The sequence below is a fragment of the Periplaneta americana genome, chromosome 16 (assembly GCF_040183065.1).
Source record: "Periplaneta americana isolate PAMFEO1 chromosome 16, P.americana_PAMFEO1_priV1, whole genome shotgun sequence".
Classification (NCBI taxonomy): Eukaryota; Metazoa; Arthropoda; class Insecta; order Blattodea; family Blattidae; genus Periplaneta; species Periplaneta americana.
Window position 1 is genome coordinate 75,354,886 of NC_091132.1, and position 23,530 is coordinate 75,378,415.

The 23,530-nt window shown below is 37.7% G+C and overlaps 2 protein-coding genes across 4 annotated transcripts in view; both read right to left on the reverse strand.

The window, feature by feature from the left end:
* LOC138716475 (zinc finger protein 385D-like) overlaps positions 1–19,204 on the reverse strand; it is a 93,810-nt gene extending 74,606 nt beyond the window's left edge. Inside the window, exon 1 of one of the 2 annotated variants that reach the window (XM_069849598.1) lies at positions 19,091–19,204. The gene's annotated coding sequence lies outside the window, so the exon portion shown is untranslated. The remainder of the gene's footprint in view (positions 1–19,090) is intronic. The other variant, XM_069849600.1, reaches the window with a different exon arrangement.
* A 1,224-nt stretch (positions 19,205–20,428) lies between these two features.
* The window catches only part of LOC138716471 (dynein regulatory complex protein 1), a 39,610-nt gene continuing 36,508 nt past the window's right edge, over positions 20,429–23,530 (reverse strand). For both annotated transcript variants that reach the window (XM_069849589.1, XM_069849590.1), the window contains exon 15: positions 20,429–20,644. In XM_069849589.1, the coding sequence (XP_069705690.1) occupies positions 20,564–20,644 (81 nt within the window). In that variant the 3' untranslated portion in view covers positions 20,429–20,563. The remainder of the gene's footprint in view (positions 20,645–23,530) is intronic.

The window sequence follows — 23,530 nt, forward strand, 5'->3', positions numbered from 1 at the left end:
TAGATCTTAATAAATTCCCGTAAAATTAATGAAAAAGAAAATTTGCTGACAGCTTCATACATTTAGAGTTGAATCAGCAAGTTGGATGGTATATTGTACATAAATATGAAAATATTGCTTACACTGTTATATTAACTTCCAAAAATGTAAAAAGTCTATTAGTACGTACTCAACTATACTGCAATAAGACTGTCAGTTTCGTATATTGAACATAACGGTTAGACTGAGTCATTAATAAATACAAGCAGAGTTAAGAAAAATGCCACAACATATACATCACAATCAATGAACAAATGAACATAGGCTACATTCTGGAAATATATATAGGCTATATATACACACACACTTTTATAAATGGTTGCTATTTCGCCTATGAATTCTGTATCTCATTTCTTTCGCGAGAATTGCAATAATTAGGCCTATAGCAGACACTTCTTCTCAGCACTCCTGCGGTATATTAAGAATGTTAATTGTGATCTTGATGTAGCCAAAGCTAACATTAAGTTCGTTGAACGAAAGCCAGGAGTAATCTTCTGCATGATTATCAATTCCACTATCACAAATATTAATTATCGTATTGAATGATGACGAGTGGAGAAATGATGAATGATGACAGAAATGTCATCTTCATACACTTGGAAATGCTGGAATTCGAACCCAAGTCTTTAGTTCGGAAAACCGAAGCATTATCCATTCATCAATTTGTGGGCCAAGCGGACCTATCTTTTTCATTACATAAAAATCCTCCTCTCCTTAAATAATGTAGTAGTCCTGTGGTCTCTGGTTACAACAGCTTTAAAATATGACACAGATTCAGCATTTTAATGCTGTTAGTAGACGTACTCATAATAAAAGGAAGCATTTATTTATTTATGTATTTATTTATTTATTTATTTATTTATTCAGTCATTTATTTATTTATTTATTTATTTATTAAAGCTGTTAGTAGACGTACTCATAATAAAAGAAAGCATTTATTTATTTATTTAATTTCAATTTAATTTAATTTAATTTTATTTTATATTTTAATTTTAATTTAATTTAATTTTATTTATTTACTCTGGTGGAGTTAAGGCCATCAGGCCTCCCTCACACCACCAGAAATACAACTACAAGAAAAATTACACATCAATGCATTTAATCTACAGTAATAACGAGTGATAGAATGAATATGATATAAAAAAACAACTGAACATACAAATACAAATTGAAAATAATAAAAATTAGTCTAACATATTAAATGATGCAAAAAAAAAAAGAACAAATAAAAAGTGAAAACATATACAACAAATAAGTAAAGTAGATCCGTGACGCTACAGCCCATGAAGGGCCAAGACCGACCAGTAGACTGCTAGCCTCACGTTCACATGCCGAAGCAGAGGTGGACGATCATCCAACCAGAATGGAGGTATCGTGTGTTAGCACGATGATCCCCCTAGCCGTTATAGCTGGTTTGCGAAACCGGATTTTCGCAACCTATCGTAGCTTCCCAAGTGCATCACGATGCTGGGTGGGCACCGGTTCCATACACTGGCCGAAATTTCATGAGAAAATTTCTTCCTCCATGAGGACTCGAACCAGCGCGCATCCGTAACGCAAGTCCTAGGCAGGATGCCTTAGACCACGACGCCACGGCGCGGGACATATACAACAAATAGACGCAAAATAACAGTGTCACTCAGCATCACTGTTATTAACTAAGGGACAATAAGCTGTTCTAGTATCCTGGAACAAAGACAAGGTTAATCCAACAAAAGGAAATTATTGCCAAAATACTAAAGCTAAAAACTTTGGCATACTATTCTAATTTACTTTTAAACTGTGACAGTGTCCCGAAATCCCTGACGTCACTAGGTAACGTATTCCAGAGGCGAGGCAATGAGGTTTTTAGGTTATTTTACGACGCTTTATCAACATCTAGGTTATTTAGCGTCTGAATGAGATGAAGGTGATAATGCTGGTGAAATGAGTCCGGGGTCCAACACCGAAAGTTACCCAGCATTTGCTCATATTGGGTTGAGGGAAAACACCGGAAAAAACCTCAACCAGGTAACTTGCCCCAACCGGGAATCGAACCCGGGCCACCTGGTTTTGCGGCCAGACGCGCTAGCCGTTACTCCACAGGTGTGGACACGCGAGGCAATGATAAAGTATAGGAGTATTGGGGAGTTCTGTGACAAGGAATAGAAAGGAGAGATTGATGCTGATTTCTGAAGTAGTTAGGAACTGAAAGCGTGAAGACAAGTAATTTGAAGAGTTATGTAAAATTTTGTATAGAAGTGAAAGAGCGTGTATGATTCTTCGTTCCTTTAGACAAGCCCTCGAGAGCAGCTCAAGAGACGGTGTTACATGGTCAAATTTCCGAGTATTACAGACGAATCTTATACATACATTATGAACACGTTGCAATCTCTCATTTAAGTTAGAACTTAAGTTTGTTAACAAGGAATTACAGTAATCGCGATGGAGCATCACGAGTGTGTGTATAAGGTTCTTTTTTAATGTAGTGGTAGGAAGTGTTTTACGTGCTTCAAAGGGTGGAGCAGCGACAATATTTTCTTGCATGTATGGGTAATTTGAGTATTCCAGGTAAGATCATTATCCATAAAGATTCCAAGATTTTTTACTGTTTTGCGGTATTCAATATTGTACAATTCAGTATGATGCTAGGCAATTTTTTGCAGTATACAGTAGTACTAAGAAGACGATGATGACCCGTCACTATTGCCTGAGATTTCTCTGGGTTCAACCTCAATCCAAATTTATAAGCCCACATCGAAATTGAGTTCAAGTCTTCATTGAGTCTTTTTATTGCGTCTATCATTTCGTCAGGATGAAAATGGTTGTATATTTGTAAATCCTCGGTGTACATATGAAGTTTTCAGAGCCATAGTGGGCCAAGAGCCATTTATTAAAAACGGAGAAAGCAAGGGTGAAAGTTAAGTGAATACTATAGTTTAATGAATAATGACATATCATTTAGTTTGAATGTGTATACTTTATATTACTTGCTATATGTTTCTATTGAATTATGGTAATAACTTCATTTTAACCCTTGTTTTCTACGGTTTTAGTAGATGGCGCTTGGCCCACTATGGTTCTGAACCCTTCATATGAGTCCACACCTGTGGACTAACGGTTAGCGCGTCTGGCCGCGAAACCAGGTGGCCTGGGTTCGATTCCCCGTCGGGACAAGTTACCTGGTTGAGGTTTTTCCGGGGTTTTCCCTCAACTCAATATGAGCAAATGCTGGATAACTTTCGGCGCTGGACCCCGGACTCAATTCACCGGCATTATCACCTTCATCTCATTCAGACGCTAAGTGACCTAAGCTGTTGATAAAGCGTCGTAAAATAACCTACTAAAAAAAAAGAACCCTTCATATGATATCTACAATGTTTTATCATTTTAGTCAAATCATTAACATATATCATAAACAAAAGAGGTCCAAGTACTGAGCCTTGTGGTACTCCGGATTTCACGACACGCCATTCCGAGGAGAAGATACTGCTGTAACACATTGTTGGCGGTTGCGAAGATAGGAGTCAAACCAATTGACAGCAGTGTCAGAAAGATTAAGTTGTCTAAGTTTATATGAGAGAAGTTCTGTAGCTGCTGTGTCAAATGCTTTACTAAATCAAGTAGCACCAATAATGTCAATTTTCGTTCATCGGCGGCTTGGCGTACATCGTCATTGACTTTTAAAAGTGCTGCAGTCGTGCTGTGTCCAGTTATGAATTCTGACTGATAATAGTCAAGTAAGGAATGTTCGGTCAGTTAGTTCGTCAGTTGTTTATGTACAATACGTTCCAGAACTTTTGATAGAGCAGGTAGGATACTGATGGGTCTATAGTCATTTGGACATGACGGGTTTTTAATTTTGGGAAGTGGGCGGATGACTCTTTTCCAGAGGGTTGAATAACATGACGTAATAAGAGAAGCTTTAAATATATAAGTGAGCGTCAGTATTTATTCAGTAAGGTAATACTTGTGCAGTCTACTCCTTCAGCTTTCGTTGTTATGCGTTTCATTGTTGTTCGTACTTCATTTTCTGTCACGTAAGAAAAATAGAATTTGTCTGTCGTCGAAGGTAGAGTCCTTAGCACGTCAACTATTGTTAACTGTTTCTCAGTTTGGTCGAGGGTCAATGATTGTGATGTTATGAAGTGATCATTTAGAGTTTCAAGTGGAATTGTAATGTTGTCACTTTGAGGTCTGGAATTTCTTAGTCCTATAGTATGTAAGCTACTCCACAGTTTGGAAGAGTCAGCGCCCTGATGTAATATGTCGTGGAAATGTCCGAGTTTAGCGTTCCTAACAGCATGTGTAGTCTCGTTACGTAGATGTTTATAATAATCTTATGATGTGTCAGTCTTATGAATTGTGTATTGTCTGTACGCAGCATCACGCTCTTTCATCATGGCGCGTATGTCAAGAGAGAGCCAGAGTGTCGGACACTTCTTAACACGCTTTGACTTCAGAGGTGTACGCTTGTCATTATAGATTAATATATGAATTCAGCTGGTCTGCTTTCTCATCTACTAAGTGTAAAGTCCATATGGATTGCCAAGGAATTTTTGCTGCGTCTGACTGTAGTTAAGTCTCGTAGATACGTTTAAAGTCGCGGTATGTAATAAATTTTGATTTTGGTTTAGGGCATTTCAGGGAATATACCAGGTATACAATATCGTGACATGATATTCCCGGGGCTGCACACTGTCCATGCGTCAGTACTCTGTCCGTATTATTGGTAACAATCAGGTCTAGTAGGGATTCAGAAAACTGTGTGATGAGTGGGATCGAGAGAGAGAACTGCTAAATCAAGAGCCTGAAACATTGTCAGTTTATTGTCTCGTGTGGATTAAAGATGGAACTAGTAAATTTGTATTACAGTCGCCCAATATTACATGTTCATAATCTGTAATTAATATTCAATAGAGATCTTTCAATTTCTATAATATTATTAACTTTAGGTGGTTCGTAGATAACGCACATAATACATTTTTGGAAATTAGCATTGATTTCTACGAATAACATCTCTGGTTTTCCATCATAATCGCCCAGAGTAGCATATACAGAGTGTTAAAAAAGTATCCAATACAGTATTTTAGGAGGTGCTAGTATGGGTCCTACAACATATAATACTTTCTGAGATCTGAACCCTTGGTCATAGGTGCTCAATGTGGCATCCATTCATGGCAATGCATTCCTCTACCCCTCGGCGTAAGCAACCACGCACTCTTTGAAATTTGTTTTAATACGTTAATAAGAAAGTCCTGATAACGATCCCTAGTTAATCTCTGTGGTAGCATGTATGGCCCTATTAATCTATCACCAAGAATGCCTGGCCATAAGTTGATTGAGAATCGGCGCTGCTGCCTTGTTTCTTCAACTGCATGGGGATTTTCATCAGCCCACACATGCTGATTACGAAAATTCACAACACCATCTCTGCTGAACCCCGCTCACATCCGCAACCAGACTTTTGTTTTCAGTATTCCTTGCGACGTATCATTCCATGCCAAGGGTGGTATGATTATCTGGTAGTCTGTTGTATTGTAGGGCATAGAAATGCATTGCCATGAATGGACGTCACATTGAGCACCTCCTATGAACAAGTGTTCAGATCTCAGAAATATTTGTAGGACCCATGTTTATTAGAAATAATTTTCTTGTTTTGATGCATACTATCACCTTCTAAAACACTGGATACTTTTTTTCTTAACATTCTGTATAATTCTAGGATTTAAGTCTGACCTAACGTATATTGCAACACTGCCTCTCCTTTTATTTAAACGATAATTTCTTAAGAATACATAGCCGTCAATGTGGATAAGATTTGTAGGAAGAGTTGGTTTTAGCCAAGATTCACAAACAGCAAGAGTGTGTAAATTTAGATCCGAGAAAATAGAATAAATTTCGTCGTAATGAGCTGTAAGACTCTGAGCGTTTATATGTGCAATCTGAAGGGACGAAGAAAGCTTTGCAAATGCTGCAGCAAGGGTGTTTGAGGCCTGAGGGCAGTGGAATGGGTTCTCGTGCTGGTCTGCTGTGGACGGGAAAGGATATAGGTGAAGGTCTGCTATTGTCAGGGGTTACTGCATGAATGGCCGACAATATCCACATTAATGATTTGACTGTAGGCTTGACGGGTACATGACTGTTCGTCATTCACCCATATGAAGCCAGTTCTGTTGACAAATTTATTGACAGAGTCATTGCCAAGGGTGCGCCATGGGTGGTTGGTCTATGCTACACCCGCGATGAGACGAGATGATGGAGATTTGTTGGGATGCCAAATGGGAATCGCAGCTCCCAAGAACACCTGTGTTACCCGGACCACGAGCTTGCCCAACACAAGTTATAATCAGGGATATACCAGGAATCGCACCATGGTTCAGAGGATTATGAGTCCAGTGCTCTAGCACTAAACCACCGTGGCAGCTTATTTTGAAATATATACTACGTTTTCATGGAGTATTCAAATCGACGTGAATAAGCTTACCGTATTAAAATCTTCATGCAAATAGGAATTCAAAACGATGTCTCAAGGTCGATACAACTGAAAGTGGGATCGGATCGTATTAAATATGGATTGAATTGCATGAAAATGGGTATCATATCCAAAACGATTTCAATACGCGAAGCACATGAATGACCGTCATTTGTTTGATCTGTCATCTGGTTTACCAGAAGCGAGCACAATTTTGTATGTTGAAGAGTGGTGTTATAAAACGTAACATTTTGTATTTTCATTAACAGCCAGAATATTAAGTTTTCATGCGCCTCATTTAGAAAACGCAACGAAGGTCGTACCCAAGGCCTATAGGATGACCAATATGCAAACATATCGATGACATGTTAACATTACTACTTTCGAAACTTCAGATTCCGTATTCAAATAGTATTCAACAGGTATAGAAAATTGCATGAAAACAGGGTTCAGGGGGAATCGTATTCAGTACGGTCAGTATGCTTTTTCATCTACTATGGTTATATAGCGTCTGAGTGAGATGGTGATAATGCCAGCGAAATGAGTCCTGGATCTAACGCCGAAAGTTACTCAGCATTATTTGCTCTTATTGGGTTGAGGGCAAACTCCGGAAAAAACCTCAACCAGGTAACTTGTCCCAACCAGGATTTGAACCCGGGCCCGCTCATTTCATGGTCAGGCATGCTAACTATTACGCCACTGCAGTGGACGTCAGGGTATTTAAATTGATTTGAAAACTCCATGAAAGCATAGTAACAGGCAGCCCCGTATTTAGGTAGTGTTACACCTATGGGCCCGAAAGAATTTTGCGCTCTCCACAAACTAACTTATGCAAATCTTAGACATTTAGTAGTGAAACTGTAAAAAGATGGCAAGTAACAACAATTTAACATATGCTACTATCTAAAAGCAGATATCTTCGAAGTAAGAAATAATTGAAAATTTATTTTCAGCCTTTTTCCCCCCTCAAAATTTTGCCACCTTGAGCCTGGCCCCGTGCGTAAATACGGGCCTGAATATACATAGGTGTGATTAAAGAATCGAATACTCACTCGGTTCCAACATATCCACGTAACAAAAATGATAGACTGTATCAATTAACACTAGAACCGTCGAACCACAGTATAGAGAAGCCGAACGGTCAATTTTTAAACTCGCTATTACTGCTTCAATTTTCATTCTGTACTGTTGTGAGTTAATGACTTTTCCTAAGTTGTTTCGTAAATCATCTCGGCACAACAGTATTTTAATTTCGCAAAATTAGTTCTATATTTATTCGTCTTTGTACTTCGAACCGCCAAGCGGTCACTCTGACTGCTGTATGCTAATATAAAATGTTTTCCATCGAATGTTGTAACGATTTTTGTGTTTTTAATTCAAAACCAACAATTGAAATTGAATACTCTACAATGAAATGGATGCCTTCGATCGGTATTTTTATGTTAGCTAGTCTGTGGCAATTCATTTCGTCACTTGTTTCCAGATAATAAGAATGTGTTGGCAGCGATCGCAGTATGACAGACAACGGCATCTCACAAATAAAGAATTTCTGAAGATTATGCATAATTTTCCCGTGGATAAATCAGACACAGAAGATGATCCAGACGTAGAGAAGTTAATAGGATATAGTCGTAATTCCTCAGACGAAAACTACTATCGGAGGGCAATACTTCGGACAACGAAGGCAATAGAGTCGTTGAATCTGAACCTGGATCCAGTAGTAACCCAACCTTGCCGCATCTGTGGTTCAAGTGTTAGCGCACTGGGTTCCCATCCAGACGGCCCGGTTTCGATCCCTGACCAGGTCATGATGGAATTTATTTTGGACAAAGAAAACGTTGCACTGGGTTTTTATTGGAGTACTTTCGTTTCCTTTATCATTCCACCAACATTCTCAATCTCCCCTATTTTATCCAGTAATACAGTAATTGGCCGGGGTGAAGGCTTGGAATAGTGGGCCTACGGGTTTCCGATGCTATTGTAGAAGGGCTTCGTGCTCCAGACCAGTGGGTTTTATCAGGCTACTTGTCAGCAAAACGGGACCTGTCTCTATAAGGTGCTGAGCCTGGATGGACCACCTGTCAGACTCGGATTCACGAAGTCCCTCAGCCCATCTATGGGACCCAATTCTTCAGTGAGACAATGGGTAGGAATAGGCCAGGAGATTATTCGATCCCTGCATTCTGAGCTAACGTAAAAAGTACGATTTCTTGTTGTCAGGGGAGTAAGAGAAACATTAAAGAATACTGTATTGCGTAAATGAATAAATTACATATAGGTCTATTATAAAGTTGCCAGAGAGTAAGAGAAATATTGAAGCATTATTAAGTGTTATTTATTTTGTTATTTAGAACTGTAGGCCTACTACATATAGGTCTATTATAAAGTTCCCAGGAGAGTAACAGAAATATTGAAGCATTATTGTTTTTTACTTGATTTTTTAACGACGCTGTATCAACTACGAGGTTATTTAGCATCGATGGGATTGGTGATAGCGAGATGAGGCCGAGGATTTGCCATAGATTACCTGACATTTGCCTTACGGTTGGGGAAAACCTCGAAAAAACCCAACCAGATAATCGGCCCAAGCGGGAGTCAAACCCGCGCCCGAGCGCAACTCTGGATCGGCAGGCAAGCGCCTTAACCGACCGAGCTACGCCGGTGGCTGTTGAGTGTTGTTTATTTTGTTATTTAGAACTGCAGCCCTACTGTGTAGGCCTATATATTAATAGAAGCAGTCAAAATGACTGCATCGGCGGTTTTAAGTAGCCTATATAACTAGGTCCAACTGTTCTAGTGTTCAAATGTTCCATTAATACTGAGATTAAGGGTTTGAATATTTGAATAACCTACTTCAAAAATAAAATACAATTAACTACCTACACATTAGAAAGATCGGTTCCTCACATCAATTTGGAGCAGCTCATTTTCTTTGGTCAAATCAATATTCTTAGTAAAAATACACTATTTGAATCAAAACAGCAGAAAGGCACTCACAAGTGGGGTTCATGTCAGTGACACATAAAAAAAAGAACGAGATTAAGATACCTAGAGACGAATAGAAGTGTATGTAGTACTTTTGGACCTAGAAATGGCTTTTGACAGAGTGGATTGGAATAAACAGATGGGGATCCTAAAGACAATGGGTGTAGATTGGAAAGAGAGAAGGCTGTTCAGTAATCTTTATATGAAACGAGTCAACGTCAGGGTAGGAGAAGAAATGTCGGAAGGAGGTGAAATTGGGAGAGCAGTATGTCAAGGATAGAGTTCCCAGACGTCCCGTTTTTCGCTAATGCGTCCCGTTGTCCCGAGAAAAGTCTTCAGGACAGCTTTCCATCCCGTATTTTAGGGTTCTAAAGTGAGAAAAAATGGGAAAATTACAATGTCTATTCGACATTACAAATTACAAACATCGCACTTCATCACTCCAGTGTAGATGGGCTATTATGAAACAATTATTGTGAGTTATTAATTTCTCAAGACGAGTGGTGGCAACACCAAACGTTTAGATGAAGTCTGGGTGGATCTTCTTAAAAGTACCGAAGGAGAACTCTCAAATTTGAAGAGGGTAGTGGAGTTCATTATGTGTATCGCATGAACGGTCTATGGACTGATGAGAAAAATAAATTGTCTGTAAAAACAGTAAAATCAATGCTTGTTGTAAAGTCATTCTTCAGTGAGGAATGTGTTGTTTTTCATACATGATTCTTCAAAATAAACAATTGTTAAGTGAAATTAATTCTTCAGAGAAATATTGCAAGGCCAAGGCGGATTGATTTATAAGAATATTGTCAGTGAATAGTGTATTTTGTTGCTACTTCTGTAATAACTTAGTAAAAACAATTAGAAGGCAACTTACATAAAGAAGCTTAAACTTAATAAAAAATGTGCTCCCTAACAAATTTGTTTACTTACCCTTAGTTGGTAAAGTGTTTGTGTAGTAAACTTTACTACACACACACTTTGAAAGATTGACATATTTGATGGGTGCGCATACTAAACTTACTCAGTGAAAACTGATGTGTGCCGTATTTGTTTTTTTTTTTTTCAATATGTCTGGGAACCCTTCAAGGATGCCCTTTATCACCTACACTGTTCAATGTCTACTTGGAGGATTTAGTAAAGAAATGTTTTCAGAACATGGGAGGAGTGATAGTAGGAGGAAGAAAAATATAGTGCATATGATTTGTTGATGATTTTTTTATTTTATTGGGTTTTTTACGACGCTGTATCAACATCTAGGTTATTTAGCGTCTGAATGAAATGAAGGTGATAATGCCGGTGAAATGAGTCCGGGGTCCAGCACCGAAAGTTACCCTACATTTGCTCGTATTGGGTTGAGGGAAAACCCCGGAAAAAACCTCAACCAGGTAACGTCCCGACCGGGATTCGAACCCGGGCCACCTGGTTTAGCGGCCAGACGCGCTGACCGTTACTCCACAGGTGTGGACTTTGCTGATGATATGGTGTTATTAGCAGAAGAGGAAATGATACTAAGGGATATGCTACTGGAGCTAAATGATAGCTGTGAGCAGTATGGGATGAAGATAAATGTAAATAAGACGGAGACCATGGTCATAGGAAAAAATGAAGGTAAACTTGCGAATTCTAAATGAAGCAGTAGAGCAAGTGGGCAGCTTCAAATACTTGGGGTGTACTACAAGGGTCCCTTCAGACGAGGCAACTTTTAGAAGCGCTGCTAACACGCTGCCGCTCGTGAATAATGTATTTAAATGGAGATCTTCACACACAGCCACAACTACAAAATCAGTCGCGCTGCAGACGCACTGAGTGATTGGCTTCGCCGCTGGTGGCGGCCACTAAAAGTAGCGCATCTCATCGCGATACATAGAGTTAAATGGTAAGTTTCAGACGGGCCACAGCCAAGCCACTATTTTAATGGCACGTGAGTAGCGCGTTCGTGGCGTTGCTAAGAGACGACTGTTGGGCCACCAATTTCCCAACACCTACACCGTCACGACAGTCTACAGGCTAAGTTACGACAGAATAATGTAGAATGACGATAATGATGATGATGATGATAATACTAATAATAATAATAATAATAATAATAATAATAATAATAATACTTAACTATAAATGGCTTTTAAGGAACCCGCAGGTTCATTGCCGCCCTTACATAAGCCCGCTATGGTCCCTATCCTGTACAAGATTAATCCAGTCTCTATCATCATATCCTACCTCCCTCAAATCCATTTTAATATTATCCTCTCATCTACGTCTCGGTCTTCCCAAAGGTCTTTTTCCCTCCGGTCTCCCAAGTAACACTCTATATGTATTTCTGGATTCGCCCATACGTGCTACATGCCCTGCCCACAAACGTCTGGATTTAATGTTCCTAATTATGTCAGGTGAAGAATACAATGCTTATTCCTTTGCTATGGTCGCGCCAGAGAATCAGTCCCATTCCAAGGCTTATTGTATGGATTCGTAACGACCTGTTTTTTACGGTGATGGGTTGTTAGCCCTTCGCCCAACTCCCAAGCTGGAGGACCACCCCTTATCGGCTGTCCACGACTGCTTATTCAATATATTCGCAGCTACCCTCCATATCTGGAGGCCATCTCCTCTATCCGCAACCTGAGGACGTGCCATGCCGTGGTGATAGGGACCCACAATACATGGAATAATAATAATAATAATAATAATAATAATAATAATAATAATAATAATAATAATAATAATAATATACCGATAGACTAGACAACTAAATACACACATCAAAAAAAGTTTTACATCAACTGTAGAAGTGGTATTTACGCTCCACTTCAAGCAATGTCCATAAAAACATTTGAAAGCTATCCTTTTAACTGTCTGAAAAATGTAAACAATGTTGAGGAACGGTAGAAGTCTACCCTAGAAACCGACTGAAAAAGTAAATAGATATAAACAGAAGGCAGGAAATCTCATCGCTCAACGAATAGGTCAGAGTAAAACAGTTTTATTTCGTTCTAAGGAGGTTGAACAATGGCAAGGCGGTCAATTACGAACACAGTCTAGTATATTATACAGTCACGAAGCTTGAGTTGTTGAGGTTGCTAGGAACAATAGACTGTGCAGAGACTATTTCGCATTGTCTGTAATGAGGCGATAGTAGCGATCCTAGTGGTTAGCAACTATCTATGGATGCATATTTATTACGCTTCGTGACTGTATGTGCTAGACTGTGTTACGAACTTAAACCGTGTGAGGATTGTTTCTCTATGTCAGGAAGGCCTGTCTTCCAGGCAAGTAGCGAGGCGCTTAGGATTGAATCAGAATGATGTGGTATGAACCCGGAATCGCTTCCGAAACACAGATAATGTCGACGAAATGCCTCGTAGTGGTCGTCCACTGGCAACAACAGAATGTGACTGATGACCGATATCTGCTAATTATTGCCATAAGAAACGCTGAGAATACTTCTACAACTAAACATTATGAGCATGAATATGTCACCATCGATAACATTCAAAACAGTTAATTTTCTTGAGGAGGATAAACTGACATTTCTTGAGGTTCACAAACTTCTACAATTTCTATCGTAACACCAGCATTTAATGCGGCTGTGAATATAAGTGTTTATGTTTACGTAGTTCAAAAACTTACTTGCGCAACAGAATGGGTCGCGAACGCTTTAGCAAACTCGCAGTCCTTACTGTAGACTTGTACAGCAAGATATCGCAAAGGCAAAATTATGTTTCAAAAGCACACCGCACGTTACTGTATTATCGCCGCGCTCTTATGGTTAACATTCGGCAGGTCTTTGAGCGGCCTCGTGCTTAACATTCCGCAGGTCTTTTAAATTTAATTGCATTATTGTTTTCAATTTCTCATGTCGCCGCTCCAATCACTCGCCTCAATTTCAATATTGCAACCAATAAGCTGCTTCCATTATTAAAGACACCTACTTGTCTAATCCATGTAGACTAAAACCGAGGTTGCAATGTCTTGTGCTGAGGACGAACATTAAGGTATGTGATTAAAAATTATTATTAAACAGTTATTATTAAGAGTTAAGAATGTCAACGTACTCGTATATGAAATAATAATTATTATTATAATTACAATAATAGCCATTTAACAATATAACAAACTAGTGCTTATTATTATCGAGGACGTAGACGTGGCAACGTGACGCTTAGAGTGAGACCTACAGAGCAACAATCGGTCGGCAAAATTATGTTTTTAAAGCACACCGCACGTTATTGCATGATGCCGACATGTTAACAATGAGAGCGCGGCGATAATATGATACCGGCATATTAAGCATGAGGCCGCGGCTATAATAACAAAAAATAATCATATTGAAGATTTGAGCTTTTTATGTTCCCCATCTCTTATAGCTCGCACCGCATTCTCAAACCCCCTTCTCTGATTCTGGCGATGCCCCTGGAACTACGACGGGCAGAACACGTGGTGCGGAAATGTAGAATTAGAAGTGCTTGTAGTATTTTCTGGAAAGCCCTAAGTGGAAAAATCATTAGGAAGGCCGAAACAAGGATGAAAAGACAACACGAGCTATAATAAGTAACCTATTTGTGTTAGTGTATTTGACTGACTTATAGTTTAAGGTTCACTGACTAATATGTGAGGGTGACAATGAAACCCACGCGCTGTTCGAGACGCAGTGATACAAACTTCAGGGAAGAATTCATTACATAGAACATAACATGGAAATATGTAAAACATGGAATCTAGATTTCAGCATTTCTTGCATGAAATATAAACATTTTCTTAATAATATACTGAAGGTAGTTGATTTTAAATAATATTGTTATTTGTTACTCTGTAATTTGCCATTTGTAGCTACATTTTACATCTTTGGCTATGATATCTATACTATCTAATTTTCATTTATTTTTATTTTGTATTTTTCATTTATATCTATATCTGTGTCTTCTATTTCTTCTTCTTCTTTGGTTCTACAGCCGGGTTCCAATCTTGACCGCCCCAACGATGCTTTTCCATGTCCTTCGATCTAACACCTTTGTTTTCCATCCTCTAACACCTGCTGTTATTACATCCTTCTCCACTTCAACCAGCCATCTTAGCTGAGGTCTCCATACTTTTCTGGTGCCAAAAGGTAGAGTGAGAGTCAATTTCTTACAAGGATCATTTTCATCCTTCCTACAGATATGGCCCAGCCACCTGACTCTCCTAGCTTTAATTTCTCTGCAAACATCTGGTTCTTTAAAAAGTTGATATAATTCATAGTTATATCTTTTCCTCCAACTGCCCTCATCATTTACTGGTCCGTATATCGTCCTCAGATCCTTTCTCTCAAATACACTCAGCCTACAATTGTCGGCACTGCCAACTGCCCAGGTCTCAGATCCATAAAGCAAGACTGGTCTTATTAATGTTTTATATAATTTTCACTTAGTGTTGAGGCTGATATCATGTGACCTTAACTGTTTTTGAAGTCCATGATAGCATCTATTTGCTGTGAGGAGTCTATGTTGGATTTTTGCACTCACATTATTAACTGAGGTAACTAGTGAACCTAGGTACTTAAATTCGGTAACTTTTCCAAACTTGTATCCTCCTACTTCAAGATACTCCATTTCTGAAGGACTGTTTGATACCTCCATATACTTGGTTTTACCCTCATTTACTTTGAGGCCCATTTGCTGTGCTGCAGCATCTAGGTTGATGAATACATCTTTTATGGCTCTTTCTGATCTCCCAACAATGTCAATATCATCAGCATAAGTCAAGTGTCTTTTATTTAGGTAGTATCTATTTCTGTTTTTTTTTTCTTTTTTTTTTTTCATTTTCAATTTGTATTACACTCGTATCTTGCATTTGTATCTGTTTCATCTCTTTTTTCATGTTATCTGCAATTCTATGTTTTAAACAATTATCTGTACTGTCTATTATAATTGGGGCTTTGCCCTGTTATAGATATAAAATAATAAATAAATAAATAAATAAATAAATAAATAACGAGAGCCACCATTCGGAGCTTCGATTGATCGTAGGTTCGATTCCCACTTCGGCTGATTAGCTGGTTGGTTCCCCCCCCCCCCGATGTTTTCTCCAAACTGTAAGGCGAATGTCAGGTACCCTAATCACATGGCGAATCGGTCTCATTTCGCTAAATAGCCTACAATCTGGCTATCACCAATTCTATGCTAAATAACCTAGCAGTTGATACAATGTCGTTAAATTAGGCTAAAAAACAACGAAGTCACACTGTAGCGAATCTCTTTTTGGACATTCTAGTTGTGCTCCTTTCCTAATCTGCCTTGCAAGGAGCTTTAAATGCTTGAGGAAGAAAGGAGAGGAGAAGGATTATACAAACGTACGGTGGTACGAGAAATGAAAGAAGGCAGAGCTCCCACCGACTCAAGAAGAAAAAAAGGATAATTTTGAAGGGAAAAGTTAAACATCAATAAAAATATATGGACAATATTTCATTATATGTATATTTATTTAAAGCCTCACGGGACCCTTCCCCCCACATATCGCACAAACGCGATTAAATCAGCACTATAGGAAATAGCTACTTCACAATGAGTTTAATGCCATTAGAAGAAATACCACAATAACCTGTGCATTTCTAACTGGTGGATTAAGGTTACGTACAAAAGTACAAACTACGCACGAGTGACTGAACTAAAAACTGTGAACTGAAGCACTGGTAATTACGGCTGTTTCAGGAGGATGGTCCAGGATTGGGATGAGCACACGTGACAAATGTAGTTCATTGCTTGACCTTGAGCCGCCAGTTTGAAATGCACGGACAATAATACGGAATGACTAGTTTACTTAGTTGTTTATACATTAATGGGAATGAATTGCATACGTGTGTCCACGCTCTTTGTTTAACACAAAAGTACAAAGTTACCGGTATGTATTTATTTATTACTACGCAAGTAACAATACTGAACTTAAACTTTGTGAGTAATGTTCAGTTTAATTCTAAGAAGTGTTAAGTTTTAAATATTTGCCTTAATTTTTTTTTAATTTGAAGAACTAAAACAATCTCACAAATTACAAGAAAAATATAACTTAACTTAATATGAATATAATGGACATCTACCTATGGTAAAATCACACAAGGAGTACAAAAATAAATTGTTATTAGCATGGATATAAAGTCCTGCTGAAATTGGATTTTCGAATAGTTTTGTTTTTTCTCTTTGTTCTCCAAAACTTTATTATCATTTTTTGCTTGGATTTGATGACGCTGTATCAACTACTATAGCCGCGTCGCTGTTATTTCTGACAGTCAATCACATTGCAGCGCGGCTACATTTAAACATGCGCGTCTTGTCATTGGCTGCTGATGATGTTAATATACTGTCGTGTTCGACGGCAAGCAGGTATAGAATGTGCAACAACGCGGCAGGCTTCAGATGTAAACAAAAAGGAGCCACATAGGAAATAACAGCAACGCGACTATAGGTTATTTAGCGTCGATGGGATCGGTGATAGCGAGATGGTATTTGTCGAGATGAGGCCGAGGATGCTCCATAGATTGCCTGACATTTACCTTACGGTTGGGGAAAGCCTCGGAAAAAAACTCAACCAGCTAATCTGCCCAAGCTGGGGTCGAAACCGTGCCCGAGCACAACTCCGGACATTAGTTTTCTTCAATCTTTTAGTAGATATAAGCTTATCTATAATTTCTGAAGCTAGTGAAACTTCAGCAAAATCTTTCTGCTTGAATGCCATTTGTAGTTTTTTCTTCCCTTCTTCTAACACGTTCTCAGGAGCTTTCTTCTTTGGTCTTGTTTCTTTTCCGTTATTATTCTTGATAGCTACTTCTTCACCTTTTGCCTTTTTCATTGCCTTATTTCTGTTCTCTTTGCTTTTCCTAGGCTGCTTTATATTTTGCATGAGATTCTCTTGCAGCATCTGACATTTTCTTCGTGATTTTGGTGTCTTCAATCTTACCCGACACTCCCACATAATCTTTCACAGCTCTTAGCCTCTCATGGTATTCTCGAATAAAGGAAAAATTACTCAAACACAGTGCAAAGTAGAATAATAGCTTTTCTATAGCACGTGACACTACTGACACTTCCAACTTGCATTTTTCTAAATTCTACGATGCGGGAATCTGTGTTAGGTTAGGTTAGTTTAACTTAGGCTTTCTGAATGCCCTGCGTATACGACTATGTTACGTTAGGTTAATTTATACTTTTGGTATGCTTTGCATATACGAATGTGACAAGTTAGGCTAGTTTAGGCTTTTGGTATACTTTGCGGGCGCGCTTCCGAACAGGGGCAGCGGCATTTCCCCTAAGATTAGAGCCCAGTTTAGGTGTAGGTGTGTGTGTGTGTGTGTGTGTGTATTAATCGAAAAAAATGTCATGTAAACATGCGTCCTATTCTCAATATTTTCTAGCCTCTAATTTTCGATTAATACACACACACCTAAATTGGGCTCTAACCTTAGAGGAAATACCGCTGCCCCTGTTCGGAAGCGCGCCCCAAATGGGAACCCTGAAGGAGAATACAAGAATGGGGAGACAAGGAAAACAGGGAAAAAGGCAAGGAGAACGAAGCAAAGACTAGGGGAAGAGAAATTTTTGCATTAATGTAACGACCTTACACTCGCACATCGTTATCTTTCAAACATCAATTACCTAGCTCAAGAGTACATGGAACTTTGATAATCTACAAAGATTTTATAAAATTCCGAGGTATTTCGCCTCTGTGTCTATCTACTTATGAAGTTTAAAAAAGTCCGAAATTCCCTGCAGGGCCTTTGCATTCGCAGGATAATAGCTCGAATTTTGCTTACTTGATGGGCTAAGTGCAAGTGAAAGTTCATCTCATCAGATTGTAAATGTGCAAACACACTATTTGATTAGATATAAATGAAGTGATATCAATTTAAATGTGAAATGTAATGATACAGCAGGCACCGAACAAGACTTGCATACCGGTATTTTAGGTAATATTTTTTCTAACGATATTTAAAATGTGCTAGGCCTACTTGGTTGCTGCCTGATATGCAGTTCAATAAATTTATTTTAATATGATAACCGTAAACAAGTTATAAACTTAACTTTAATCTCATATTTATTAATAAAAGTAATATCTTCTGACAGCGACTATTTTCCTTATCAAATAACCTCTTTATTTGATACTTGCCAAATACCAAATGAAGAACTACCAACTATGAAATAGAGGTATCCATCACGTTCCACAACAAAACTACAAATTTTTCTGACAGAAAGTGTCAATTTCATCTCATAAATATAAATGTGTACATTTCATACATACAACGCAAGTTACCTGTCTATTGCAAATAGCATTTAGTGAATGAACAAAAATTACGTACCGGTACTGTTTATATCGTAGTAACAACTGCAAATATAAACAGTTTATCAGAAAGTAAGTTACCATTTTACAGCGATAAGAATACAATGAGCTAATTGAATAAGATTTTGTAATGATACCGATTATTGATTAAAATTGTTGGTAAACGCACATCTTGTCATTGCCAGCCATCTACAACCGGCTACATGGATCTGTACGATAATCCCCGAAATATGCAGTAATTACTGAAAACAGCCTCAGTTATAACAGTTTAAATACGTTACAAATATTATATTAATTACATTAAGCAGGACTTACCAATAAATTGAGCAATAATGCACACCAATCGCTTAAAATAAAAAATCTTCGTATCACAACAACAATCACTTACGGCAAGACAAACTCATAAAATTTGATTTTTACCAGTAGATGGTGCAACGGGTTGCACTAGTAGTATCGATACAGATTTTCGATTAATTCTGGCCACTAGCGACATCTTTTCAAAAGAATCACAATAAAATATCGATAATATACAGTATTCTCGATATTTCATTACTGTCAGGGTGCCCAGCTGTAGCGGAGTTTGAGATTTCAGCGACGATAATCAAAATCCTCCCTAAATTTAGCAGAATAGAAAAAAATAAGTAATTTCAGAAGCTCAAATTTATATATTTTCTCTGAAATTTCCCTAATAAATATCATTTGTTTTTCTATAGATTTTGCCCCTCATCACAATATGTATCCACAACAGCAGCGGAATTTTGACAGCTCCGTAGCGGATTCAGTGTTGCTAGAGTTGGACATACTAATACGCAGGGTCGCCAATGTCAGTGATTTCTCGCTAAATCTGGCGGTTTTAGATTCCTCACTGCGGTAAAGTTGGACAGCAGTCGGCGGCAAATCTGAATGTTTTATACAGAAATTTAGAGGGTTTTGAGTGGAAATTTGCAGGTTCAAATGAAAAAGTGGACAATTTACTAGGTTAATTTATATTCCAGTTAGATTTCTGTATGATATGCTTTCTTATGATACGGTACCTAATATCACAGCTTTGGAGAGCCCTGAACTGATTAATTATTGCTACCGAAAATGGGAGGGGGAACAGTAGTCACATATAGTATCTCAGTTAAAAAGACAATTAACAAATTAAATATTACAGTTGCAATTACTCCAATTTAATTCATCAAACATTGATAAACTCATGGCTATATTTCACTCATTATCATCTATCTTTAGTATCTCTGCTGAAACTTCAACTGCATTTCAAGAAATTAGTCAAGATAACAACTGCATAAATTATGACTAAAAACATTTCTAAAATACGTTCACATCCTCTTCAAATGGTTACTTGGAATGCCAACAGTTAACAGAGACAAATAACTTCTTGTACAGTTTTTACAACAATAATGTTATATTATTCATCTTCAACCAAAAACTGTTTTCCATTCCAAACTACAATATAGGACTATATAGAAATAGACAAACAGGACCTGATAGCAGTGTTACAGTCTGCATCAAGAACATTACTGTCCAGTGATTTTAACATATGAGGGAGACTGAGTCAGTTCACTTAATATACTCATATAACAACTCATAAACTTCATGCAAAGCCTCGGAGTTTCAGTTATTTTTCTAGGGATAATAATTAATACTGAAGTGTGTATAAAAATTTTATTTACTAATTGCGTAGTACAGATTTTTTTCTTTTTTTCATACAAGTGTATGGACGGACTGAATTTCAAGCTCTGATGCTCTATTGTTCCAAACTTCTGGTAGATGCTGTTATGAATTTCATTCTGCTCTTCTGTGCCCTGCATTTCTGGCAAGGGGTGGCAAATGTTTTCGTGATGCTAATAATTTAGATTCATTTTCCTGAGGAATACAGAAAAAGTGATTATGACATAGACTGCAAATCACCAGTGCAAATGAACAGAAATTTACTGAATTTCACATGCTTGTATTTAAAATGTAAACGTAAATCTAACACAATATGAAGGGTTTCAAACCAGACATAACCAATCCACATTAAACAATTTCGCAGATATTCACAGTTTAAGTTCAACTGCTGTGAACGGTTAAATCCATATGTTACCAAACTTAATCTCAAAACTGCAGCCTTCAGCAGTTAACGGATCAGTTATTCATACTTGCCACAGGACTGATTAAGATAAGGAACTTAACTTTTGTGAATTGTGGAATAGTCACGTCTGGTTTGAAGCCCTTCATTACAAGAAATCTATTGTAAATCATTTGTGTGTTAAAAATTGTGGCACTAAGTTTAATTTCTTTCTATTAGCAATTGCTAGGTTTCATTTCAACGACTTAATACAGTATTTAATCCATGCCATGATGCTGTTCATTACCATTTTCAAACTAGCAAAATATACTGTACTTTCACAATGTTCCATAGGGGACTGTTATGAAACATTAACACTGAAACATTACTATTCTTACTAAAGCTGACATATGTTATTTAATCAAATCCACTTTAATACCTTCCATTATATTTACAAATTAAGAGAGATTAGTACTTATATAGTATGCAAAGAAAGAGTCAACATTGATAATATAAGCTGTTTGATTGTTTACCAAAATTTACATGTAATATTCTTAAATCTTTTAAAATTCCCTTTTATGAGATTCAGAAGATTGTAATGGAAATTCTGAAGGCCTCTCTTCAAATTTTACACTATCATCTATATATTAACATGTAAATTTTTGTTTTAATGTACAAATGTAATCCATATTTTGCCCGTTTCATTTCCCTTTATCTTTTATGTTTGTTAATTCCGGATCCCAGTGGTCAACCTCACTTGAGGAAGGATGATTTTAAATCATAGTAGTATCGGGATCCTACTCTGATAAATTAGAATGAACAGATTATTTTCATCCAATCTGAACAAAATACAGAACTCTTGTTGTGTTACGATAAAATTGAAAGGTTTTCATTAGACCTACAGTAAGAATCAGTCATCGAGCTTCTCAAACTGACGTACATGTAAAAAACTGAAAGCTTATATTTAGATGTTCGCAACATATGAAGTGCTAGACAATAAGATTTAACTATATATATATATATTCTTTTTTTTAACCTATGATGGATACTTGACTGTTTCACCCATATGAAGCCAGTTATGCAGACCAATTTACTGACAGAGTTGCTGTCCAGGGTGCTCCATAGGAGGCTGATCTATGTAACACCCGCAAAGAGAGTTGATGATGGAGATTTGTTGGGATGTCATAGAAGAACTGGAGCTCCTGGAGGAAACCCCTGGTATTACCTGGATCATGGGCTAGCACAACAAAATTTATAAATCGAAGGTGCACCAGGAATTGAACCTAGGTCCACTAGCTTATAAGTCCAGTGCTCTAGCCACTAGACCACCATGACAGCATAGATTTAATAATATAAAATTAAGGAAGAGGACGGACCACTATTTGTATCAAAGAAATTGTTCATTTTTCATTACTTTAGTACATACTTACTTATGGCTTTTAAGGAACCCGGAGGTTCATTGCCGCCCTCACATAAGCCCACCATCGGTCCCTATCTTAAGCAAGATTAATCCAGTCCTTACCATCATATCCCACCGCCCTCAAATTAATTTTAATATTATCCTCCCATCTAAGTCTCGGCTTCCCCAAAGGTCTTATTCCCTCCAGCCTCCCAACTAACACTCTATATGCATTTCTGGATTCGCCCATACATGCTACATGCCCTGCCCATCTCAAATGTCTGGATTTAATGTTCCTAATTATGTCAGATGAAGAATACAATGCGTGCAGTTCTGTGTTGTGTAACTTTCTCCATTCTCCTGTAACTTCATCCCTCTTAGCCCCTGATCACCTTATTCTCAAACACCCTTAATCTCTGTTCCTCTCTCAAAGTGAGAGTATAAGTTTCACAACAATACAGAACAACCGGTAATATAACTGTTTTATAAATTCTAGCGTTCAGATTTTTTGACAGCAGACTAGATGACAAAAGCTTCTCAACCGAGTAATAACACACATTTCCCATATTTATTCTGTGTTTAATTTCCTCCCGAGTGCCATTTGTATTTGTTACTGTTGCTCCAAGATATTTGAATTTTTCCACCTCTTCGAAGGATAAATCTCCAATTTTTATAGTTCCATTTCGTACAATATTCTGGTCACAAGACATAATCATATACTTTGTCTTTTCGGGATTTACTTCCAAACCTATCGCTTTACTTGCTTCAAGTAGAATTTCCGTGTTTTCCCTAATCGTTTGTGGATTTTCTCCTAATATATTCACGTCATCTGCATTGACAAGAAGCTGATGTAACCTGTTCAATTCCAAACCCTCTCCGTTATCCTGAATTTTCCTAATGGCATATTCTAGAGCGAAATTAAAAAGTAAAGGTGATAGTGCATCTCCTTGCTTTAGCCCATGGTGAATTGGAAAAGCATCAGATAGAAACTGGCCTATACGAACTCTGCTGTAAGTTTCACTGAGATACATTTTAATTAATCGAACTAGTTTCTTAGGAATACCAAATTCAATAAGAATATTATATAAAACTTCTCTCTTAACCGAGTCATATACCTTTTCTAAATCCATGAATAATGATATACTGTACCCTTATACTCCCATTTTTCTCCAATATCTGTCGAGTATAAAAGATCTGATCTATTATGCCTAAAACCACACTGATGATCCTCAATAATTTCATCTACATATAGAGTTAAGGCTGAAAAAGGGTATCTGTCGGATACAGGGGGGAGAGCCATTAA